The 25383-nt window shown below is 38.1% G+C and overlaps 1 protein-coding gene and 1 long non-coding RNA gene across 2 annotated transcripts in view; one reads left to right on the top strand and one right to left on the bottom strand.

Annotated features, from left to right (window-relative positions):
• LOC126354909 (uncharacterized) overlaps positions 1-25383 on the top strand; it is a 131108-nt gene that overhangs the window by 12024 nt on the left and 93701 nt on the right. Inside the window, exon 2 of the mRNA XM_050004980.1 lies at positions 14275-14424. Within this exon, the coding sequence (XP_049860937.1) occupies positions 14275-14424 (150 nt within the window). The remainder of the gene's footprint in view (positions 1-14274; positions 14425-25383) is intronic.
• The window catches only part of LOC126354910 (uncharacterized), a 64909-nt gene continuing 44883 nt past the window's right edge, over positions 5358-25383 (bottom strand). The window contains exon 4 of the long non-coding RNA XR_007565392.1: positions 5358-9562. This is a non-coding gene — a long non-coding RNA (uncharacterized LOC126354910). The remainder of the gene's footprint in view (positions 9563-25383) is intronic.

Below are 25383 nucleotides of genomic sequence, written 5' to 3'. Positions count from 1 at the left end.
GTATCTCAAAAATGGCAAAGCTTATCAAATGTTCACGTGCTACTGTCATGAGCAGGATAGTGAAACTACCACTAGGCACTAAGTGGTTGGACATCAATTACTCTTCCTAGGATGTGGGGTTCAGAGGTTTGTTTACTCTGTAAAGTCAGATAAATGGTGATATGTGGCATCTCTGCCAAAAGAGCACAATGCTGGTGCACACACAAGTGTTTTGGAGCACATCGTTCATCGTACAGTGTTGAATATGGGACTCTGCAGCAGACCACATGTTCACCTGTTGACTCAATAACATTGTCAGTTATCATTGTAATGGGCATGGGACCATCAGCATTCGGCTGTCGATCAATGGAAACATCTCGGCTCTTTGGGAGAATCACAGTTTTGCAGTGGTTGTCTCCACAAACACCGTCATTGAATTGAATGGTGTCTCAAAAACTGCAGCACATCACCAATGTAGACTGGCAAGAGCAGTGTTATACTGTGGGAGACATTTTCCTGCACTTGCATGAGACCTGGCATGGGACTTCTAGTAGCAATTGAAGACACGCTGACAGCTGTGAACCATTTGCATCCCTTCACACTTGGTGTCTTCCTTGACAGCAATGTCATCTTTCAGTAGGAGACTTGTCCATGTATTGGAACCAGAACCGTGCTACAGTGGTTTGAGAAGCATTGTAGTGAACTCTTGTTCATGTTTGAATGACCAAATTTGCCTGATATAAATTGTATGGAATCCTTTTGTGTCGCTATCGGGTGCGATCACAGTGTACACAAATCAGTGGCCTATTATTTACACAAACTGCATTACCCGTGCACAGACATCTAATGCCACATACCTCCACAAACCTATCAACAAACTGTCGGATCCCTTATACAGAGAATCAGTGCTGTATTTCGTTCTAAAGATGGACAAACAAGCTATTAACCATGTGGACATAGTATTTTGGCTCATCAGTGTAACTTCAATTGGAGTGTGGGGAGCATGAAATTCTCTTTGTTTCTCATGTTGTGTGTTTGAATAAAATGATTCCCCTCAAATAATTTTTGTCTGGTATGCAAGAATATTACAGTTCTGTAAATGTGTAGGTAGGGAAACAGGATATTTAGTTTCCGAAATAATACACAAAGTGTAATGCAGCATTCGATGAAAGTTTCTTGACCTACTATAGTAATATTTTTAGATGTCCTTTGTAGATAATTCAAGGAACAGTAACTAATAATACTACAGTTTTGTGATATTAGCTACTGCTAGTTGCATTAGCTGCTCTATGTTTATCGTGAAGTTTTATTACTGTAAATTTTTTGATATGTGTTCTATACCAGAATTATTTATGAAGGGATATCAAAAAGTAAGTTTCACATTATTGTTGCAGGCCAAGTAACTTTTATTGCATGCTGCACTACACTTCAAAGTGACACAGATTCATTACATTATTGTTCAACACAATCACAAGGACTCCGTAAATAATTGCAGTAACATTCTTCCAATCATTAAGTTCCTCAATAATAAAAGTCTGCTCCTTGGTCATGGAGCCATTCAAGAGCCTCTGTGTGAATGTATAAATTGCTAAGCATAAGTTCCTCAACTGCTTGGACATTATTGTCTGTGGTCAATGTTGATGGCCTTCCTTGCTGGTCAACATCACTCACATGTGTGCAGCCTTAGTCAAATTGTTGGCATCATTTCACTATTGGTTCACATAGTGGCAGAGTTTCATGGTGACTCTGTGTGTGATTTAGACTTTTGCTCACAAGAATCACACTGTTCCATGTACTTCAACAGTGCAGTAAGTTTCCAGTTGATATGCTGTTTCACTCGCACACTTTTTTGAACCTGTTCTCTGTACGGCAATAGAACTCTGCAGGAAATCCAAAACATGTTCTCTCTTCTTGCAATGCACAGCTATTATAACACAGTGGTCTTAGAAAGGGATGACATGTGTAACTTACTTTCTGAAGTCCCTATGTATGTTATGAGACTAATAAGTGACAATTTACTTAATTGCTCTTGTCTAACAAAGTGCTTATTTTCTCATCAAAACTGTTTATTGCATCTATGGTGTTTTTCCCGTGTAATAAATTAAACTGATTGTTTACTATAATGGAATATTTTGCAATAAAATTTTGGATGTGGGTAACAGCTTGTTACTCAAATGATTTAGATATCACTGGGAGAATTGACATAGAATGATAATTTTCTATGACCCCTTTTGATCTCTTTTTGAAAAGTGTCTTAAATTCAGTAAACTGCAGTATCTGTGGAAATCAGCTATCTTCAAAATATTGATTAATTACTCGAGTTAGAGGGCGTACAATTATGTAGTGTCTTTCTTTAACAATTTCAGTGGGTATTTAATACCAGCCAGCCAAAATTTTGTTTTTTAATGCTAAGGTTACGTTTTCTGCACCCTCCATGGAAACTTGAGTAAATTTTGTAGTGTTCAGAATTCTCAGTAAGACCAAAGAGATTTACTTTGTTATGGTAACGTGTTACACTGACATAAGATTATGTTAAACAATGGAAAATCCAGGTCAGAGTATTAACAATAATATGAAAAGGATAGATTGCTATTCACTCTAAATATGACAAATTGAATTGCAGACAGGCACGATGCCTGGCGATGTCTGTTTGCAATTCTGTGTGTCATCTTTATATCTATCCTTTTCATAATAAGATTTTGTTACATTTATACAGAATTCATCGAAGCACTCTGGTAAATTGAGTCGGGCTTCCAGCAGTGTTTCCTTCAATGTTGACTTTTGTAATTTCTTTGTTACAGTTGGTTAAGATTTAATGACTGATCACATGACTGTTGCCTTATTTTTATGGTTAAAATTATCCTGCTCATTGGCAAATATTTTGCTGCCTTGACAACCGCTTAAGTATCTTTACATATTATAATAAAAATGTATGTATGTACCACATCTCCTCCTAAACCATTTGATAGCTCACCTACCTTACACAGGGGTAGGGGTTGGGAAGAAAACAGGATGACAAAGGAGCATAATGCCTGTTCAATTGGAGTTCTTGCATGACAGCTGTGCTTGGCAGATTGCATCACAACTCCTACATGCGAAACTCAGCTTGCCCTTTTCTTACGTGATATTCTGTGAACTATGGATGAAGGGCAACAGGCAGATTCCATATTTCTAGATTTCTGGAAAGCATTTGACACTGTGGCCCAGTGCAGGCTGTTAACAAAGTTACAAGCATATGGAAGAAGTTCACAGAAATGTGACAAAATTTTCAGTTGGTGTGATGAGTGGCAGCTAGCCCTAAATTTGGAAAAATGGAAGTTGATGCAGATAAGTAGGAAGATCACACCTGTAATGTTCCGATACTGTTATGTCGTTTAAATACCTGAGTGTAACATTGCAAAGCAATACGAGATGGAACGTGCATGTGAGAACTGAGGTAAGGAAGGTGAATGGTCAACTTCTGTTTATTGGGAGAATTTTAGGACAGAATGGTTTACCTTTAAAGGAGACTGCTTATAGGATGCTGGTGTGACCTGTTCTTAGCACTGCTCAAGTGTTTGGTATCTGTACTGGGTCGGACTGAAGGAAGACATTGAAGCAATTCAGATGCATGCTGCTAGATTTGTTACCAGTGTTATGGAGATGCTTCAGAAACTCAAATCGGAATCCCGCAATGTTCTTTTCGAGTAACACTATTGAGAAAATTTAGAGAACTGGCATTTAAAGCTGATTGCCAAACAGTTCTACTGTCGTCAACATACTGTGCGCATTAGGACTATGAACGAAGTAAATAAAATAGAAAGAAACTTCCACATGGGAAAAATATATTAAAAACAAGGATTCAAAGACTTACCAAGCGGGAAAGCGCCGGTAGACAGGCACAATAAAATAACACACAAACACAATTTCTAGCTTTCGCAACCGACGGTTGCTTCTTCAGGAAACAGGGAAGGAGAGGGAAAGACGAAAGGATTTTAAGGGTTTTAAGGGAGAGGGTACGGAGTCATTCCAATCCCGGGAGCGGAAAGACTTACCTTAGGGGGAAAAAAGGATAGGTATATACTCGCGCGCGCGCGCGCGCACACACACACGCACGCACACACACACACACACACACACATATATATATATATATATATATATATATATATATATATATATATATATATATATACAGACACAAGCAGACATATTTAAAGGCAAAGAGTTTGGGCAGAGATGTCAGTCGAGGCGGAAGTGCAGAGGCAAAGATGATGTTGAATGACAGGTGAGGTATGAGTAGCGGCAACTTGAAATTAGCGGAGATTGAGGCCTGGTGGATAACGAGAAGAGAGGATATACTGAAGGGCAAGTTCCCATCTCCGGAGTTCGGATAGGTTGGTGTTGGTGGGAAGTATCCAGATAACCCGGACGGTGTAACACTGTACAAAGATGTGCTCGCCGTGCACCAAGGCATGTTTAGCCACAGGTGCTAAACATGCCTTGGTGGCTAAACATGCCTTGGTGCACGGCGAGCACATCTTAGTACAGTGTTACACCGTCCGGGTTATCTGGATACTTCCCACCTACACCAACCTATGCGAACTCCGGAGATGGGAACTTGCCCTTCAGTATATCCTCTCTTCTCCTTATCCACCAATCAATCTCCGCTAATTTCAAGTTGCTGCCACTCATAACTCACCTGTCATTCAACATCATCTTTGCCTCTGCACTTCAGCCTCGACTGACATCTCTGCCCAAACTCTTTGCCTTTAAATATGTCTGCTTGTGTCTGTATATGTATGGATGGATATGTGTGTGTGTGTGTGGGCGCGCGCGCGAGTATATACCTATCCTTTTTTCCCCTTAAGGTAAGTCTTTCCGCTCCCGGGATTGGAATGACTCCTTACCCTCTCCCTTAAAACCCACATCCTTTCGTCTTTCCCTCTCCTTCCCTGTTTCCTGAAGAAGCAACTGTTGGTTGCAAAAGCTAGAAATTGTGTGTGTGTGTTTGTGTGTTATTTTATTGTGCCTGTCTACCGGCGCGTTCCCACTTGGTAAGTCTTGAAATCTTTGTTTTTAATATATTTAGGACTATGAACATAAGATATGAGAAATTAGGGCTCATACGGAGGCATATACACAGTTATTTTTCCCTTGCTGTATCTGCAAGTTTAACAAGAAAGGAAATAACTAGTAGTTATACAGGGTACCCTCCGACATGTACCGTACAGTGGCTGGTGTAGTATCTATGTAGATGTAGATGAATGTGCATAAATTACCTGCCTGTGGTAACTCATTTGATTCATAGGTACACCTTGTAACGATGCTTTATTCTTGAATGTTACCTAAATTAACTTAACTTTGCCTGGAGTTCATTTGATGAAAGAATATAACAGTTTACAACTTCACAAAATTTATTGACAACTGAACTGCATGCTTGTCATGTTAACAAAACATTGACTGACATACTTCACAGATCTCTTTGACTGACTGACAAAGCAACAACTAACTGACTGACACTTGGCAGCATCGCTGCTTTGCTTTATGTAGAATTTTAACAATAAATTTCAAAATAACCCATTATTAATTTTGTACAATTTTGATATTACAGTTAAAATTTACAAAACATAAAGAAACTGATGTTACAGACAAATAAGTTATAAAATACAATATTAATTGACATATTTTTTATAGTATTATCATTAGTTTTGAATATGAAAATTGATCTGAACTTTAATTACAATAATGTCTGTTGTATTATGTTAGCTACATAATTAATTACAGTTTGGATCTGGTCTCTAACATTCAACAACAGTACAAATCTCATGCTTTATCTGACTACATCTGTAATAATTTTGTAAGGCCTCAAATTATGACAATAGGAAAGTTGTGTGATGTAAACAATTGGATAGTTAATTAGAAATGTAATTGCAAAGGATATTAATTACAGAGGAGGACATAAAAATAGATAAAAAATGAAAATACATCACTTAGTAATAATTTTTAACCCGTTTCTCAATATAATGAGGTTCTCTGTGTCAACCCACCAATCATCTGCAATTAAAATAATTAGAGGTGCCAGCCACTTATTCCAAAATTTCCACAGCCTCTTAACATTTGTTACTAAATATCTCTTACTTCAACTTCTCAGCTAGGTTTTTGATTTGGAACCTGTACATAATTTTTTTAACAACAACAATCCATAGACAATTACAGCAATATACATCCTTTCAGAATATTAAATATGTGTTTACAAATAATAAACAGTATTTTGGCAAATTGAATTGAATAATGCATCCAAAACACACACGAAAGTCTCCATCAAGTACTGAATCATCCGAAAACCACCCGGATGCATAAAAAAAAGGTGTTAGCAGACATTTCATATGAATCTAGCTGGAGCTGTACCATTATAACCTCTTGTATATTACAAAAATTTATGTAGGTATGTTCCTCATTTTCTCCTAAACCAATGAACAGCTTTCAACTAAGCTTTATACACATATCATTTACTATCTGGACAAAGAACGGTGTTGCTAGAAACCATCTACCTTTTATAAGTGTAGGGGTTATCACTTGCAATCTGGAAACCCACCCCTACGGCTGAGGGCAGAGGTGATATAAAAGCCTAACTCAGGTAGACCTGGAGCAGTTTCAGTCAAATTTGGTATATACATTGTGGTGTCATCTGAAGAGCGAGGTGTCAAAGTGAGGTTGGTACCTCTCAATATAACTACAAGAACAGATAGTCACTGCAAGCAACATTGATGAATGAGCGCCACCAGTGTAGCCACACTGAGAAACATTTTGCTATGCTTCAACGGATCTTTTACTAATGGCTGAGTGTAGTAGAATTCAGCTCAGTCTGCAATCATTGAGTAAGATGACAATGCTGTCTTCTAATAAGCCAGCTATTTGATCACTGTATTAGGCAGAGCACTATGTGAAAGTTATTGTTAGATACAATCTGAATGAGAGACTTATATTTTGTCTGTATCAAGTCATATGTCATTGTTCATATACAGTTGGAAGTACTTATGATATTCCTGTGGAAATGAGTTGTGCAAAGTTAAGTAATTCTTCTTACCTATATTACAATAAGGTGAACTAATATTTTTCATGTTATACTATCTCTTCGGTCTCCTCCTGAAGCAAACCGAAGAACACGCCGTTGTACCGAAGGAGAGTATTTTCGTCTGATACAACTTACATGATTCATTTTTGGTACAAAAGTACTGTGAGAGTAGGATACCTCTACTACGACCTGTTGGTATTTCTTTCATTTATTTAGTTGACTTGGGATACTTTAAAAGCATGAAGTCCAGTTTGTTTCTTGTTTGTGATGTTCAGTCTGTATACCAGGTCGTGAGAATCAGAAATACATATGTGCAATATATGTGATGTATTGGACATTATGAAATGTTCAATATTGCTCAATAAGAACTGTCATGATGCCAGATTTTGCATATTTTTGAAACACGTATTATATGATTTCTTTCTCTAAACCAAATTGTCCAATACAAAAGTACCAATAGCAGAAAACTCAGTAGTATGTTTAATTGCAATAGCAAAAGTTCAAAAACTGCACATTTCCTTTGATCTCAAATTCTTATGTTTAAAACTAATTTCATAATTTGTTTGTACTTTTAGATCAGAAAACCATGTAATTGTTGAGAGCAAAAAACCTTACTATAATCAACAAGTTAAGTAACCCTTTATTTCTTATATTGTTCAACGACTTATACAAATCAATAGTGTATGTGACACACTTGCTGTTGAAATAAAGAAAACAATGCACCATTCTGCAAATGCATCTGTAATCAAATAATATGTGGAAAGTAATAAAAATTCAATTTTTATTGTAAATTAACCTATTTAACAAATCTAATAATAGGTTATAAAAGAGAAAAGCTGGAGTTACAAAGGCAACCATGTTTATTGTACACATATCCAAATTTGTTTGGGCTCCACATCAGCAGAAGCCACAATTTTATCTCAAACTTTTGTGCAAAGAAGTAAAGTGTAATAAACATCAAAGTTTAATTACAGGCCTGGTGTCACCTATATTATTTAGAGAAACTCGCTCATAAGATTTCTCTAGGCACCAAAATGCAGACAGACCCCCTTCCCTTCCCCTAAATCAATATGAAGGACTACATCACAAAATTAGGTGAGTGTTTTTGTTACCAGGTTATATGTGAATAAAACTCTGTCAACTTCAACTTGAAGTGACAAACACTTGTTAAAAGTTTGTCATTTGAATTTGGAACATATAATCTTATTTTGATTACTGGTTTGGTGGTAATTGTATATCACAACACATACGGGCGTGAACCCATAGGTAAAAAGCTAGTCATTTTATAAATTCTAATATAGCCACTGAAATAAGTATTTCTTTGATGTTTTAGTTTTTTGCTCAACTGCCTTTTCCTTGCATTGAAATTTTTTGCCGTGGGTGAGCCACTTTATTTATCACTTTACTACTTCAGTTTTGTGACAAAGCTGGTGGAGTCTTTCAATCTGTAATATTTTTTTACTCCCAAAAATAACCAATTTTTTTTGCAAAGTATTGTCTTATTTTCAATACATTTACTGTGTGATATGTGACATGCACATGGAAATCTCAAATTTTTGTTTAGAGCTAATTTCACTGGAATTTGTTATTTAAGTTCTTATATGAAGTGTTTTTTATCTTGTCTGTATAATTAATTTTCATTAGGGCACTGATTTCTTCCTTTCCCATGTTTATCTCACTTATAACTATGTTCCAGGCAGCTTTGCATTTGTTTTTAGAATTTAAAATAATTCTTCATTTGCTTTCATTTTTGCTGCTTTAATTTCAGATTTGTCTATTTTTTGTAAGTTTATATACCTATTCTTGTTTTCTTGACTGCCTTCAATTTTGTCCTTCAGTGTGAGTAGAAGAATTCTGATTTTATTGAGGTGTGAGGTGTGCCACTTTTTTGTGTGTTGTGGTTTATGCATATTGCTAGGGTTACCTCCCTTAGTGATAAGAGAACAGATATTGTCTAATGTATTTTTTATATTGTATATGAATGCAGAAAAGTTTTCATTTATATCTTTGTTGATGGTTAGTATTCTAGCCCCTTCTATTCTACTCAGTTCATTTCTCATTACTTCATTGTTCTCTTCCTTGAGAGCTCTATATGTAGTTAGCATCCTGGTATCATCAAGAGTCAGATTTCCAATTTTGAGCCATATGTCATCATGGTCAGATAGTCCTCATTTGATGGTATCACACTCTACTTGATTCCTACAGATAAAGCTAATTATATTGTCAAGGCGTGCCTCCATCCTGGTAGGTTTTTCACTTAATTCAAGACTTTCTTACAGACAGAGCTCAACATGTTGCTCTTAACGAAACAAAATCAACAGATGTAAATGTAATTTGGGGAGTGTGATAGAGCTGTTATTGTTTACAATGTATATAAATGATATAATAGAAAGCATCAGAAGCTCTTTAAGACTCTTTGCAGCTGATGTGGTTGTCTGTCAGAAAGTAGCAATGCCAGAAGACAGCATTGATTTGTAGAATGACCTGCAGAGGATTGATGAATGGCGCAGTCTCTGGCAGTTGATCCTGAACATAAATAAATGTAATATATTACATGTACATAGGAAGAGAAATCTACTACTACACAGTTACACTATTGATGACAAATTGCTGGAAACAGTATTTACCAAAAAAATACCTAGAAGTAGCTGTCCAGAGTGACCTTAAGTGAGATGATCACATAAAGCAAATAGTTGAAAAAGGAGAGGCAAGACTGAAATTCATAGGAATAATTTTAAGGAAATGTAACTCATCGTTGTAGGAAATGTCATAAAAGAAGTTGAAGCTTCTCTGACCAATTTTTGAGTATTGTTCATCTGTCTGGGATCATTACCCAGTAGGACTGATAGAAGAGAGATAGAAGATTCAATGGAGAGTGGCGTGTTTTTTCACAGGAGTGTTTAATCAGTGTGCTCAACAAACTCCAGTGGCAAATGTTACAAGAGAGACATTGTGCATCTAGGAGAGGTTTCTATTGAAATTTCAAGAGAGTCAGACAACTTATTACTTCCTTCCACATACATTTAGCAAAATGACCCCAATGAGAAATTATAGCTAATACAGATGATTACTGATGATCTTCTCCAACGTGCCATTTGCAAGTGGAACAGGGAAGGTGGGGATCAGTTGGTGGTGTCGGAAGTACCCTCCACCACACACCATTAGATGGCTTGCAAAGCATGATGTAGATGAGAAAGGCCCATGAATATAATTTATTACTGCTATGTAACACACATCATCAGGCTGTAGATATTTAGTGCTACCCACGCAAAGCCAGGGCAGAGCACTAGTGAATGAATAAATACATACAGACTTTAAACCAACAGTTGGCCTCATTGAGTGAGAAACAGTAACCAATCGAAACCTTTGTCCAACTCTGCATTTTGCCAGCAGTGGAACAGTACCACACTGTCTGAACTTGTGTGGCTGCCTATCGATATACGGTAATTGTCTCTTGTCACTTTTCTTCTTTCTCTTTTTTATTTTATTTATTTTTTAATTCTTTGCTTTATTTGTTTCACACTCAGTATGCTGCTGTTGTGGTCTTCAGTTTGAAGATTTGTTTGATGCAGCTCATCGTGCTAGTCTGTCCTTTGTAAGACTCTTAAACCTCTTCATACGTGCTTAACTACTGCAACTTACATCAATTTTCATCTGCGTGTTGAATTCAGGTATTGGTCTCCCTCTACAGGTTTCATCTTCACACTCTTCTTATTTTCTAATCTAATCCTTACAAAACTAATGATCTCCAGATGTCTCAGATTGTATTCATAACTAATCCCTTCTTTTAGTCAAGTTGTGCCATAGATTTATTTTTTTCCCAGTTCTGTTCAATACCTCATCATTAATTATTTGATCCACCCATCTAATTTTCAAAATTCTTATGTAGCACCATATTTCAAAAGCTTCTGTTCTCTTGCCTGAACTGTTTAGTGTCCGCATTTTACCTGTGTACAATGTTACACTCCATATAAATACCTCCAAAAAAGACTTCCTAATGTTTAAATTCTGAAAGTTCTGGTTGAAAATTACAAATTATTTAGGAATAAAGGAGATGACTCACTATAAGGTTGAAGCGCTGTGTCACCGTTAGGAACACAAACAAAAGGTGTGTAGCTTGGCTAGCTTTCCGAATGCACTTACTTCTTGTAACCATAGGAAAAACACACACACACACACACACACACACACACATACACACACACACACACACACACACACACACACACACTGTTGGGGGGAGGGGTGGGAGAGGAGCAGGTAACTTGCGAGCTCCCACCCAATTGTGTGTGCATGTGTGTGTGTGTGTGTGTGTGTGTGTGTGTGTGTGTGTGTGTGTGTGTGTGTGTGTGTGTGTGCCCAGTACATTCACCATGGTCGAGTGAAGAGCTGACAGTAGAGTGAGCGCAATGTAGGGAGATAGGCATGTACATGTGAGTGAGTGTGTGTATGTTTTTCCTACTGCTATAAAAAAGGCCATGAATTCTCAAAGCTAGCAAGCTGCATACCTTTTGTTTGTGTGCCTATCGATGACTCAGTGCTTCTGCCTTTCGGTGAGTTGTCTCCTTTATTCCTAAATAATTCGTGATGTTTAAATTTGTATTATAAGTTAACAAGTTTCTCTTTTTCTTAAATGTTTCCCTCGCTATTGCCAGTCTGCATTTTATTTCTTCTCTACTTTGGCCATTGTCAGTTATTTTACTGTCCAAATAGTAAAACTCATTGACTGCTATTAGCATCTCATTTCCTAATCTAACTTCTGTAAGCATTGCCTGATTGAATTTCTACATTCCATTTTACTTTTGTTGAATTTCACCTTATAACCTCTTTTCAAGACAATATCCATTCCATTCAACTGTTCTTTTGAGGCCTTTGTCATCTCTGACAGTAAGAATATCATCAGGAAACCAAAGACTTCATTTCTTCCTTAATTGAATGTCACTATGCCATGAAACAAGTTCTTTGGTTTTGTAGTATTTCAGGTGAGAGTTAAATATTGTTATCTGGTGCACAATCTTTTTTTTTAATTTCATAAATTAGTAAAATATGAATCCTTCGTAAAATACTTATCCTACTCTATGTTTAACTGAGACATTCTTTTCCTTTTTATTTCATAAATAGAATACCTATCTTGCAATAATTTTATTGTAAAAGAGTGTAACTTTGTGATGATAATAAGTGTTACTGTGGCTCAGCAGAAAGGCTCAGATTGCAAATCCAGAGGTCTGTGTTTCAGTCACCAGTCAATCCTTAGGTTTTTTTCCTTAAAAACAAAATACAGGATGGAATTGCTGACCAGTATTTACATTCAGGAGAAAAAATATTTAGTACTGCGAATAGATACATGTAAAAGTACACACAATATCGTAGTTTTCAGAACTGTTAGTTCCTTCCTCAAGGAGGATCTGTGGATAGTCTGGGACCTCACTATGAAAGGGATCCATCTGGTGTGAGGATAAAGGAGACAAACATGAAGGGAGAGACGCACTAGAGACAGTCAGAAGTCAAAAATGGTACACTGGTAGATGTCCATAGATGATGATGATGATGATGATGCAAAGTGAAAGGTAAAGATTTGTTAGAGGAAGAAAAATGAATAATCAAATTAAGAAATGGGTGGAGGGGGTTGAAAAGAGAATGAGGGGAATGGTGATTAAAATGTGAAAGTAGTAAGGATTATAATGAGACATACAAAATGAAAAATTGTGATAGTTATGAATAAAGGGGAGGAGGAATGGGTCAACAGTGGTTGAGTCTGTGAGGGTTTCAGGACTTGAGGGTGTGCTGGAGTGCAAGTTCCCATATACAGGGTGTAAGAACCCAAATATGCCTGTGTGGTGCACCAGACGGTCAGGTCTCTTGAGTCATGGTGAGCAGCATTTTCAGCAATTAGGTACTATGTGTCCCCGACCAAGGTGGACAATTCTTCAATATCCATGTATGCCCTCTCCCAGTCGAGCATCATTCCTGTATGAAATGCTATGCAGTGGACACAAGTTGGTTGATAAAATAAAATGATTGGTTTTTCAAGTTGCTCTGTCTTTAATATCATAGCATTTACCAGTACTGAGAGTGGAGTAACTGGTGGGTGCACATGGTAAGTGTTACAGTGGGAACAACTGCAGGGGTAGGAACCTTGTGGCTTGAGAATGTCACATGGTTTAGACTAGGATGCTATGGAGGTTAAGAGGATCACGGTAGGTGCTGTGGGGAGGATATCAGGAACAGAGGACCTTGTTTCATGACTTCATTTGCAAAATTAATATCCACAGTGGAGTAATTTATTGCAGCATCTGGGGTATGGGCAATAGTGTGTAACAAGGAGGATGCATCTGGGTTTTCTGGATGTGGAAGCTGTAATAGTTGGAGGGTGAGAGGTGGATATAGCATGGGAGATTTGTTTCTGAATGAGATCTATGGTGTTATTCTGGGAGAGGAAAACCTGGGAGATGTTCTTGGTGTAAGTGTTGAGGGGTTCAGCGATGGGGCAAAATGTTGGCCATGGATTCCAAGACTGTGAGGATGCGAGCATTTGCTGTGGAACAGCTGGTGCCGTCAGAAGGGAAGTATTGTTTTATATTGATTAATTTTATATGAACTAAGTTTTGCAAGTGATCTTTGTTGTGATGGAATCAGCACAAAAGAAAGGTTGCTTTGGATTTGGAAAAGTACCGGATGAGTTTCAATTGTGTTAAGAACTTGAGCTGTTGCAGGAAGTGGGGAAGTTCATCTTCAACATGAGTCCAGACTTCAAAAATATCATTAGCAGATCTGCTTCAAGGAACGGTTATGAATTTTAATATGTCAAACAGCTGCTGTGCCAAATACTCCACTCATTCAATTACAGCAGTAGTGGAGACTTTGTCAACAGAGAGGATAGTATGAAGTTCAGATCATATGAACTTTTTCTTGATCAGCTTATCAATGCACTGAGTTCATAATGCTTTTTCAATGACAGGATTTGTTCTATTACTTGTACCTTTTTCACCTTTAGTCAGTGATTTATAAATGTGAAAAATGCCAAGTTTCTTCATGATTCACAGTCAGTACCAAACTGTAGGTTCCCTTTTAATTTGTTGGTCCAAGCCTGGTAAAGAAGTGCAGTTTTTAAATCAATCTTCAGGTTGAAGACAGTTTTACCCATATTTAACATCAACCTATATACCAGAAACTTTATTTTACATGAACGTTTCTTGATTAACTATTAATAATTAATTTTCACAAAAATATTTCTGCAGACTTCTTCTGAGAAAACATTGAAGTCTCTTTTCAATAAGAGATCAAGAACTACATTTGAGCTAACAAAGGAACAGAAGGCAGATATGCTGGAAGCATTCCACTTGTTTGACACTAAGGGCACAGGAAAGATCGCAACAAAAGAGCTTAAGGTACGTCTGAAAAATTAGAGAACAAACAATTGTGTGTATTACTTTGTAATTAGTGTCTCATTTTCTTTAATTATAGAATATCTGCATATCCTTAACCCCATCCAGATCATGTTATAGACCTCTGATTATTAGTTTTTTTCCTGTTTATCGAGATGCCTAGTAGATAGCTTTACTGTATGTGTGTGTGTGTGTGTGTGTGTGTGCGTGTGTGTGTTTTCGGAGTTGCGAGTTAGTACTACTATCAAATCTTAGAACGTAAAGCTCACCATGTTGGTGGCAGTCAATAAGTCACATGTGCCTCTGGGGTCGTGCCAAATAGTGATCATCTCAGGGAGCTTAGTCTATGTTGGGCTGGTGAGTGACACTAGTTCTTTGTAACCATATGCTTTTAGTGACCACCATGCAGTGTGGCAGTGGAATGTTGTGTGTCATATGAAATAAAGACCATACGTTAAACCTCCAAAAATGTGAGGGCATTACAAAACTCTATTAAAGACCCTTAGCATGACAATGTGCTACATGCCAGTGGTGTGGATGGTTGTTGAGGCAATACAGTTACCAATGAGGAACCTGTCGTGGCTCAGTTTTATAAGGTGGTCTGTATCAGTGGATTTCTATATCCCTAGCTCCTCATGAGAACAACATCGCTTCCACAAATCCTCAAAAAATCACACCCAGTGTTTTGTGTGGGTCGCTGTGCAGTGAAAAGGCCCATCTAACAGAGAGCACTGGAGGGTAGTCCTTCTGATCATGCATGTTTTAAAATAAAAGCATTTTGTTGTAACAAGGCACAGCTGTTGTATCAAAATCTTTCTTTTGTCATAAGAAGAGAAGAATGTACCTTCTGCATCCAAAAGAATCTCAGAGATTTGGCGAGGACCCTGAAATCTGTTTAGCAAGCATGGACACATCGTAAATGATTTTGTCAGTAAACTAAGGGCTCACCATCTAATCAGTTCAAACCATTTAGCTAGCTATGATATAGTATCACCTTTCACAAATGTCAATCTTGCAGAATCTTTTCATTAACAGGTAATAAATTTCTGGTGGACATAACTCTTTGTTGCACTAGACTCTTTCTTCAGCCTTTCTTAGTTTCAGCCAAGGATTTTTTGAGCAGACTGACAGGGTCACTACACGTGGCCCATTTGCTCCCCTGATGAGATTGCTAGAATCAGCAGCCCTTAAACCAACTGTATTTTGGAGGTATGCAAATGATACTTTTATAGTGTGGGCTCATGGAGAAGAAGAATGAACAGAGTTCTTACATCATCTCAGTTACATTCATTAGAAAATTAAATTCACTAGGGAAATAGAGAAAGTTGATCGTCTACCTTTCCTGGACATTTTGACTGTATGGTGCATTTATTTTTATGTAAGCCAACTCGTACTGATTAGTATTTACTTGCATCGGGTTGTCATAACCCATAGCAAACTATTGGTATGTGTGTGTTTAAGACAGTTGCCCAAAGAACTCAACAGTCTCAAATGCAGATAGTTTGTCAGAAGAAATGGTCCACTTAAAGGCATTGTTCCAAGAAAATGGACATTCTACTGGGTAGATTAACAGGGAACTGTGTATAAGTACATGGTGAAAGACCCCCGGGGATATCGTAAAATTGAGATTTATTAACACTTAGGAGCTGATGCCCGTAAAAATACGGGTGCGCCTGACCAGCCCAAAAATCGACAATTTTACAGGCGCGTGTGCTCGATCTTCCCCTTCATTCCTTTACGTGTTCTTAGGGCTCCCAGTGGTCTGGGAGGCACGGCAGAGGCTATAGTTGAAGTATTTGACACTAGATTGTGCAGGATGGTCAAGGGAGCAGCACTTCTTTTTTTTTGTGAGGCTTTGTGAGCGGGAATATTCTGTCATGCACATGCTCAGTTGCATTGTCATGGCGAAGCATGGTTTGACGGATGATGAAATCGCTCGTGAGTTATCGTGCGAGTTTGAAGAAAGCGATGTTGATTTTTCAGAGGATGATGATTTGCTTGATTCTGATGATGACATAGACTATATTCAAGAAGAAGGCTCTGAGTCTTCAGGTAAGGAATGCAGATAACAAAATACACAATATTTTTATTCAGATTTCAATTGAAAGAGCTTTCAGTATGTAACTACTGTAATAAGTGATTTTATTTACAAACATTACTTTTATGGTAGATTCAGATGAGGAGAGCGAGCGTCCAAGTTCTTCAGAAGCATGTATTGTCATTGTTCCTGCTGATACCACACCTGAAGTGCGTGGGTGACCAAGAGTGAGTGTGAGACAGAGAACTTTGCACCATACCGATTCTGAGGAAGGCTGGACGACTACTGATCATGTGCCAAATATCTATACATTCTCATGACACTCTGGGAAGTGCAACCTTTCCAGTTTATACCAGAACAGCACACCTCTACACTTCTTTTTGTGTTCACTTACAGACAGTATGGTGAATCATATAAAGCAGCAAACTAATGTGTATGCACAACAAAACATAAGGAAATTACAAAGTACAAATTCCCTTTCCCCTACCTGCTCGCTATCAAAGTGGAGAGGAATTACTGTCATAGAAATAATAAAGTTTCTGGCAATTGTAGTCCATATGTGTGTAAGCGTGAGACCCTGTATACGAGAGCACTGGTCTAAGAATATTGTTGTGTCATGTAATTTCTGTCCAAACATCCTGAGCTGTGACAGGTTTATTTCTATTTTGAGAAACTTTCACATCAGTGACTATTCAGTTGCTAAGAAAAAAGGAGACGGTGGCTATGACTCACTGCACAAGGTGAGACCCCTCCTGGATATGGTGTCTGCTAATTTCCAGTGAGCATATACACCCTCTCAAAACATTACAATTGATGAAACGTGCAGATTTTGTGGCCATGTGGATTTCAAACAGTACATGCCACATAAGCCAAATAAATGTGGTATAAAACTGTACATGTTGTCAGAGTCAGAGACAGGTTATGTCTGGAATTTTTCTGTTTATGCGGGTGAGAAGTCTGACACAGTGACACCCAAAAAGACATTGCTTGGGAATCTGTCAGGAAAAGGCTACACTTTGTTTACCGACAGATTGTACACCAGTCCAGTCCTTGCTTGATTTGATTTGCTTTCATGTTCCATAGGTCCAATTGTGTTGGGTTCACGAGGACGTGGAACAAGTCAGTTTTTTTACAAATACAATACCATTCAGAACTGGAAGCTGCTCTTGTGGGAACTACAAGAAAATCTAGACAGGGATTACCTTCTGCTGTAAGAGATCAGAAACTTCAGTGAAGTGAACTAATTTTTAGGCGTAAAGGAACTATCTTGGTATTCTGTTGGAAGGACAAAAGAAATGTGCACATGATAAGTACAAGGCACACTGCTGAAATTGTGATGTATATTGATAAGAGAGGCAGAGAGATATTAAAATCAGCTTGTATGGTGGACTACAATAAAACCAAGTTGGGTGTCGACTTATCAGACCAAAGGCTATCATACGGGGCTTTTGAGCATCAAACTGTGAAGTGGTGGAGAAGTCATTCCACATAATACTAATGTTGATAATAAATTCAAGTATATTGTACAACAAGGTAACTGGAAGATGCCTCAGAACATCACAGTTTATGACAACTATCTGTGCAGGTCTTGCAGACAGTAGAGATCTGGAACCCTAACCTGATACCTCGGGACTCTCCAGACTATCAACTGGAAACCATTTTCTGGAAAAGTTTGAGACAGAAATAGGCAAGAAACAGAAGCAAAACAATGTGTAGTGTGTTCTCTGAGAGGCAAGAAGCTTACTGGGAAAGTGTGATGCAAAGACAGAAGCTACCAGTGTAGTGAATACTATTGTGTTTTAAAGTTTATCATACAAAGACCAAAATTGCATCTTAAAATAAAGCCAAAGGAGGTTACTGTATATAAAACAAGCAGTATAAATAATTATTAAAATTCTTGTTTAAAATAATGTAGTTTTCCTTCTGAACATTAAGTGCATATATCTTTGACCAATTTTTTCCTCTTTTCAAAAACAATGCTATAATTGAAAGTTTCATGAAAGCAAATATTAATTAAAAGAACAAAATATTATACATAGCTTCATACTAGAAAGTTCAGGCTCTTCAGTAAGGGTAATGTCATTACTATAACAAAAACAATTTAAGATTTGTAGTAAATTAAAATATGCTAAAAACAGCTAGGCCTTGTGGTAGAGCTTCATGCGCTGTGGCTCAGGGCCCACAGTGTTGAAAATAAATAAAAAATAAAACACCAATCAATCATAAGCATTGGCAAAGACGTTAAATATGATAGCATGGCAAAGCAACCGATGGTTGCTTCTTCAGGAAGGAGAGGGAAAGACAAAAGGATGTGGGTTTTAAGGGAGAGGGTAAGGAGTCATTCCAATCCCGGGAGCGGAAAGACTTCCCTTAGGGGAAAAAAAGGACAGGTGTACACTCACACACACACACACACACACACACACACACACACACACACACCACACACACACACACACACACACAAATCCATCCGCACATACACAGACACAAGCAGACATATTTAAAGGCAAAGAGACTCTTTGTCTTTAAATATGTCTGCTTGTGTCTGTGTATGTGCGGATGGATATGTGTGTGTGTGTGTGTGTGTGTGCGAATGTACACCTGTCCTTTTTTTCCCATAAGGGAAGTCTTTCCGCTCCCGGGATTGGAATGACTCCTTACCCTCTCCCTTAAAACCCACATCCTTTTGTCTTTCCCTCTTCTTCCTGAAGAAGCAACCATCGGCTGCGAAAGCTAGTAATTCTGTGTGTGTGTTTGTGTGTTTTGTTCATTGTGCCTGTCTGCCGGCACTTTCCCACTTGGTAAGTCTTGGAATCTTTGTTTTCAATATATATATATATATATATATATATATATATATATAGAAAGAAACTTCCACATGGGAAAAATATATTAAAAACAAAGATTCCAAGACTTACCAAGCAGGAAAGCGCCGGCAGACAGGCACATGAACAAAACACACAAACACACACACAGAATTACGAGCTTTCGCAACTGGCAGTTGCTTCGTCAGGAAAGAGGGAAGGAGAGGGAAAAATGAAAGGATGTGGGTTTTAAGGGAGAGGGTAAGGAGTCATTCCAATCCCGGGAGCGGAAAGACTTCCCTTAGGGGAAAAAAAGGACAGGTGTACACTCGCACACACACACACACACACATATCCATCCGCACATACACAGGCACAAGGCTTGTGCCTGTGTATGTGCGGATGGATATGTGTGTGTGTGTGTACGAGTGTACACCTGTCCTTTTTTTCCCCTAAGGGAAGTCTTTCCGCTCCCGGGATTGGAATGACTCCTTACCCTCTCCCTTAAAACCCACATCCTTTCATTTTTCCCTCTCCTTCCCTCTTTCCTGACGAAGCAACTGCCAGTTGCGAAAGCTCGTAATTCTGTGTGTGTGTGTGTGTGTGTGTTTGTGTGTTTTGTTCATGTGCCTGTCTGCCGGCGCTTTCCCGCTTGGTAAGTCTTGGAATCTTTGTTTTTAATATATATATATATATATAATTTTTTTACATGATTTTGTTTTTACACTCTCTTGTATGTAGAAGTTCTGTTAAGTAGTGTCGTGCGGAGGATGATGGGCTACAAATATTTTGTATCACACATGTTTTGAGTAAGAAAGAAATAAGAAATTTTGATACCAGTATTAAGTATTTTTTATTGAAGTGAAGTGAAACCAAGTAAAGAGGATTTTCTTAATTATGACAAGCACTGGTGTACTTGGAGTCTGCTGCCTGCAGCTACAATTGAAGAAGTAAGAAATGAAGTCTGATAGCCTAAAAAATTCATATAAGCACAGAACGTTTCTAATAATGCAATCATGTTATATCAATTTAAAAAGTGTTTTCATATGCATATGTAATAATGTTTAGTAGTAATTATTTATTTATTCTTTTTTTATTGCAACACAACTGTCAGTTAAAGCCAAAAACCAGGAAGTGAGTAAAGAGGAGAACATGTTGGTAAAATTCCAAAATTTTCTCCCCTTTGTTGGCATTTCTACCTGTTGGAGATTTTAATGCATGTAATATGCTATGGGGGCCTACATCTACCTGCCCTAGCGGTCGAGTAATTGAAAGCCTCATTGTGTAAGAAGAGTATGTCTTCTTAATTCTGGTAGAAAGACCTTAGTTTCTGCTTTCCGGCTCTTGGAGGTGCAGCATAATGGGAAGTGCTCAGAGATAAGCATTCCAGTGATACTTCCCATCTGGACCTACCTCTCACATGGAACAATCTCTGAAAGGAAGGCACCACAATGGATGTTTAGCTGAGAAAACTGGATGCTATATAGCCAACTGGCTGTTTGAACACTGAGACAGCATCCAGAACTGGGTTGATTGCATTACAAAAGTGATCCACCTACGCATATATCCTAAAGTCCTCAGGCCAAATTAACAGCCATAAAGTCCCATAGCGGAATTGTTACTCCACAACAAGGGCCAGATGCACAGCCTTATGATGGTTCAAATGGTAACCACCTGCTGTACAACTTACAACGTCCATGAGAAGGATATTTAGCAAACATGTCAGGCCACTGATAACTGCTGTTCTGAAGTAAGAGTGTTTCTGACATACACCTGGAGAAATCGCACAAGCAACTGAAGCATTTCAGTTTGACCACTGCCACTGAAAACCAGGATCCAACTTTCCACTGTCATCGCCCATTAATTTAGAAGGATGGTTGGAATCGATGCCAACAACACAAAGGAATACAAGTACCCCTTTTTCTTTTCTGTGTGGGGAGTTAGAATGTGTGTTGTCCAAGATCAAGAAGATTGCACCAGGTTAAGTCTGAATTCACTACAGTATGTTACAGAACCTCAAAAGAAAGCAAACTAAATCATCTTATTTCTTTTTAATAAAATCTGGCTGACTGGAGAGTTTCCCGACTCATGGGGTGATGTAAATTTTGTAGTACTCTTGAAATCAGGAAAGACCAGTGTGTGGCACTCACTGGCTGTCTTGGAAAGACTCTATAATACATGGCCAGTCAACATTTGACTGTATCCTAGAAGAGCAGAAACTACTTAATTGGTTTGACTGTGGGTTTAGGAGGTATCTTTCAACCCTCAACAATCTGACCCTTGTGGAAGCAGGAGTACAACAATCTCTCCTTTGCTGACAACATCTCATAGATATATTATTAGATTTTGAGAGGACCCATGACACTACTTTAAAGCATAACATAATCTGACAACTCTAAAAATGGGGTTTCTGAGGATGCCTACCCACTCCGTACTTTCCAGAAGGTCGTTTGGTTATCAATTCAGTGATGCTCTTTCAGAGCAAATTGAGAATAGTTTCTCTCAGGGACATGTTTTAAGTGTGACGCAATTTGCTATACCAACAAATGGCATTATGTCTACAGTTAAGTCTCTCTTTCAATGTCTGATGTGTGCAGGTGAGTTTGCCATAGTCTACTCCTGTTATAAACATTGCAAGAAATATTCATTAGCTGTGATTAACAAAAAGACAGTTGAAGGGGTGGACATACAATACAGGTTTTAAATTTTCCTCAGAGAAATATATTTGTGTTTATTTTAATCATTCCTGTTACTCCTTTAAACTAACCATTCTTAAAATGAGGGACACTGTTCTCAAATGTAAAAGATCTTTGAGATTTCTGGGTCTAACATTTGATTAAAGGCTGACATATTTACTGCACCTAAAGAATATAAAGGCCTAAAGGCTGTAGTGGTTCCATGATGGCTGGTAGAATTCAGCCAGCATATGGCCACCTGACTGGGAAGCACCTGATCAGCTCCCCATAGCATCAGGGATATGGGAGCTTGTAGCCTGCATTTAACAGAGGTGTGTCTACTAGCAGTAAGTTGGTGGCATATCTCATATAAACAATTTAGGAGACAATCTGCACAGTCCTCTTGAATTGTTTGCAGATGATGCTGTCATTTAGAATTATGTAAAGTCATCAGACGATCAAAATCAATTGCAAAATGATTTAGACAAGATATCCTTATGGTGCAAAGAGCGGTAATTGACTCTGAATCATGAAAATTGTGAAGGCATCCACATAAGCACTAAAAAAAATCTGCTAAATTTCAGTTACACGATGAATGATACAAATCTAAAGGCTGTAAATTCAACTAAATATTTAGGGATTACAGTTATGAATAACTTAAATTGGCACAATCACATAGATAATGTTGTGGGCTAAGCAAACCAAAGGCTGCAATTTATTGGCGCACTTATAAAATGTAACCTCTACTGATGAGACTGTTTACAGTACGCCTGTCGACCCTCTTCTGGAATATTTCTGAGCGGTGTGGGATCTGCTCATTTTGTTTAAATGTAAAATAGGGGAGAGAGTGCCATGGATATGATACACAAATTGGGATGGCACTCATTAAAACCAAGACTTTTTCACTGCAGCAGGACATTCTCATGAAATTTCAATCAGCAACTTTCTCCTCCGAGTGTGAAAATAATTTGTTGTCCCCACCTACCTAGGGAGAAATGATCATCATAATAAAAGAAATTAGGGCTCTCATTAAAAGATTTAAGTGTTCATTTTTCCTGCACACTGTTCATGTGTGGAACAGTAGATAAGCAGCTTAAAGATGGTTTGATGAACCCTCTGCCAAGCACTTAATTGTTAATTGCTGAGGAATCATATAAATGTATATGTAGATCAGGTCGACAAGTGCTGTTGTGTACCTCTAGCTACAGGCACTGAGAGACATTGCATAGTTGGAACACGTATTTATGGTTGCTTGTTCCATCCCTCTTATGCAGGACATCATTCTTTTTCAAGGGGCATGGTGCCAGGCTTGGACATATGACATTACAGATTATCACAGTGACAATCTGGCACCTGCAGTTTGCTGTATTGGCTATAATCCAGCCCAGGCAATCATATTCAGTCTGGAAATATGGTAACTAGTCCTGCTGGAGCACGGTGGAGTCCTCATCACTTTAGCTCGGCCTTTTTGTAGCTTCATATATCACACTGCTGTGACAGCATCCCTTCATCTTGGCCACAGATTACAATGCTAAATTAAAAAGCTGTGGCATAACACGCCTGCCCTCTTTGGAAGATCCGATCCATCTGATCTCAGACTGGTATTATTTCTGAAAATTACCTGAAAATATATTTTACATGTATGTACATTCCATTCTGATTTCTGGTAAGTTAACCCAGTTTGAACAACAGTGTCTAATGGCTGTCCAATGGCTGATATTCTTAATGAGTAATTACTCGTTAGGGTGACCAGTTTGGTCCATACTTGGTGTACAGCGAGCAGCAGGAACACTTAAGGGTGGAAGCACTGTCACGAGTAGTAAAGCACCAGTGGTTACAGGTGTCAGGGCAGCATGTTTTTAAGGATAGGAAAGACAAAAATAAATAAAGCTTTAAAAGGTGTTAGGATCAAACCATAACATCAGTTTGAGAAAGAAACTTAACAACATAATTCTGACATCCTGCATCAGCACCAACAGTTATTGGTTAAACATGTTCAGTAATTCACAGAAATTTTGTTTCAACCCAATTTTATGTCAGTCAGTGTGAAATTCTAGATATCTTTATTGCCTCAAAATATCTGAGGACTGAGAAGTAAAATTACTGAACTACATATCTGCACTGACAAGTCAGTCTTCAAACCCAGTTGACATAATCTGCCTCTGAGCATCATGCGACCATTAATATAGATCTGCTAAGTATTAAAGGATTTATAACATCTCACTTTTGTAGAGCACAAATGGAGAAAGGAGCATTGCCACATTGATCAGGAATTGTCATACATCCAAGAGCATGGACATTCACACAGTTTGCCTAGAGCAGTAAATATAAGCATGTTGAACTGAAGTGGGATTTCACACTAAATCTTTCAGAATAGTAAGTGTATACCAAGCTATAATGTTTTAAGCATAACACTGTTTTCTATAGGAACTAATGGGGTCATTTATTCATACTGTCCAAGGCGCACTCCTTGAGCTGTTACTTTACTAAACATTACATCATGTAATTGCTGGCTAATGAATTCCTCAATTCCCCAGTTATAGGTGATGGGGCACCCTATATGTCTTAAGGTACACAGGTGATTGACTCCCGGTAGCAATTCTGCATTGTGTTGTGTTGTTGGTAATGGGCCATGAGGATTAAATAAGTCCTCAAATTCCAACAGTAATTCCTCCACTGCAAACCTTTTTGTTCCCTCTAAATATTCTACTTCCACACTTAATGCAGTTGCACTAGTGGCTTACTCATAGCTAAGATCCAAACTTATTCTGTCTAGCATCTAAATTGGTAACTAATAATCCCTTAGAGAAACTTACATCTTCGATCCCAAAATTAACAATACCAGTAGGTGGTACTTGTTCACCATCTATTTCCAGTACATGTACAACACTTCTGAGCACAAAACACCACTCTTTATTTAGTTCGTCATTTTTTCCAGCAGTTCTACCACACATAAAACGTTTAAAGGTAATTCCATTCCCACATTCATCCAAAGTATTTACACTGTACCATGTGATACTTTATCATGTGAATTGATCCCTAGTGATTTTGCATGCAGTTAACTGGTTTGTCCCTCATGAGAGACAAACCTCATGGCAGCATGTCACTAACAGTCTTCCCCAGATGGAACAATGTTCCCTGAGATCTACCATGTGTTGTACAGCCCTTTAGCTCTGCAATCTTACTTTCAGTGTCCCACTTTCCCACATCTCTGACACTGTGGTTGACAACACTCTCTCCAAATGTGACCTGAACATCCACAACAATAGCATTTCATATGGACTCTTGTTACCATATCTGTTTCCTCCAGTGCCATTGATGTGCCCATGGCATCAGGCAAGTCCTTAGGAGATTCAGTGCAGACCTCTCTTTACCCATGAGGTGGCAGTTCTTTTAGAAATGCACCTGTCACCCTTTGTTCCATTCCTTGTAGAATGATACT

This window comes from Schistocerca gregaria, chromosome 3, assembly GCF_023897955.1.
Source record: "Schistocerca gregaria isolate iqSchGreg1 chromosome 3, iqSchGreg1.2, whole genome shotgun sequence".
In the NCBI taxonomy this organism is placed as follows: Eukaryota; Metazoa; Arthropoda; class Insecta; order Orthoptera; family Acrididae; genus Schistocerca; species Schistocerca gregaria.
Note: the sequence above shows the minus strand (reverse complement) of the source record. Positions and strands in the feature narration are given on the sequence as shown.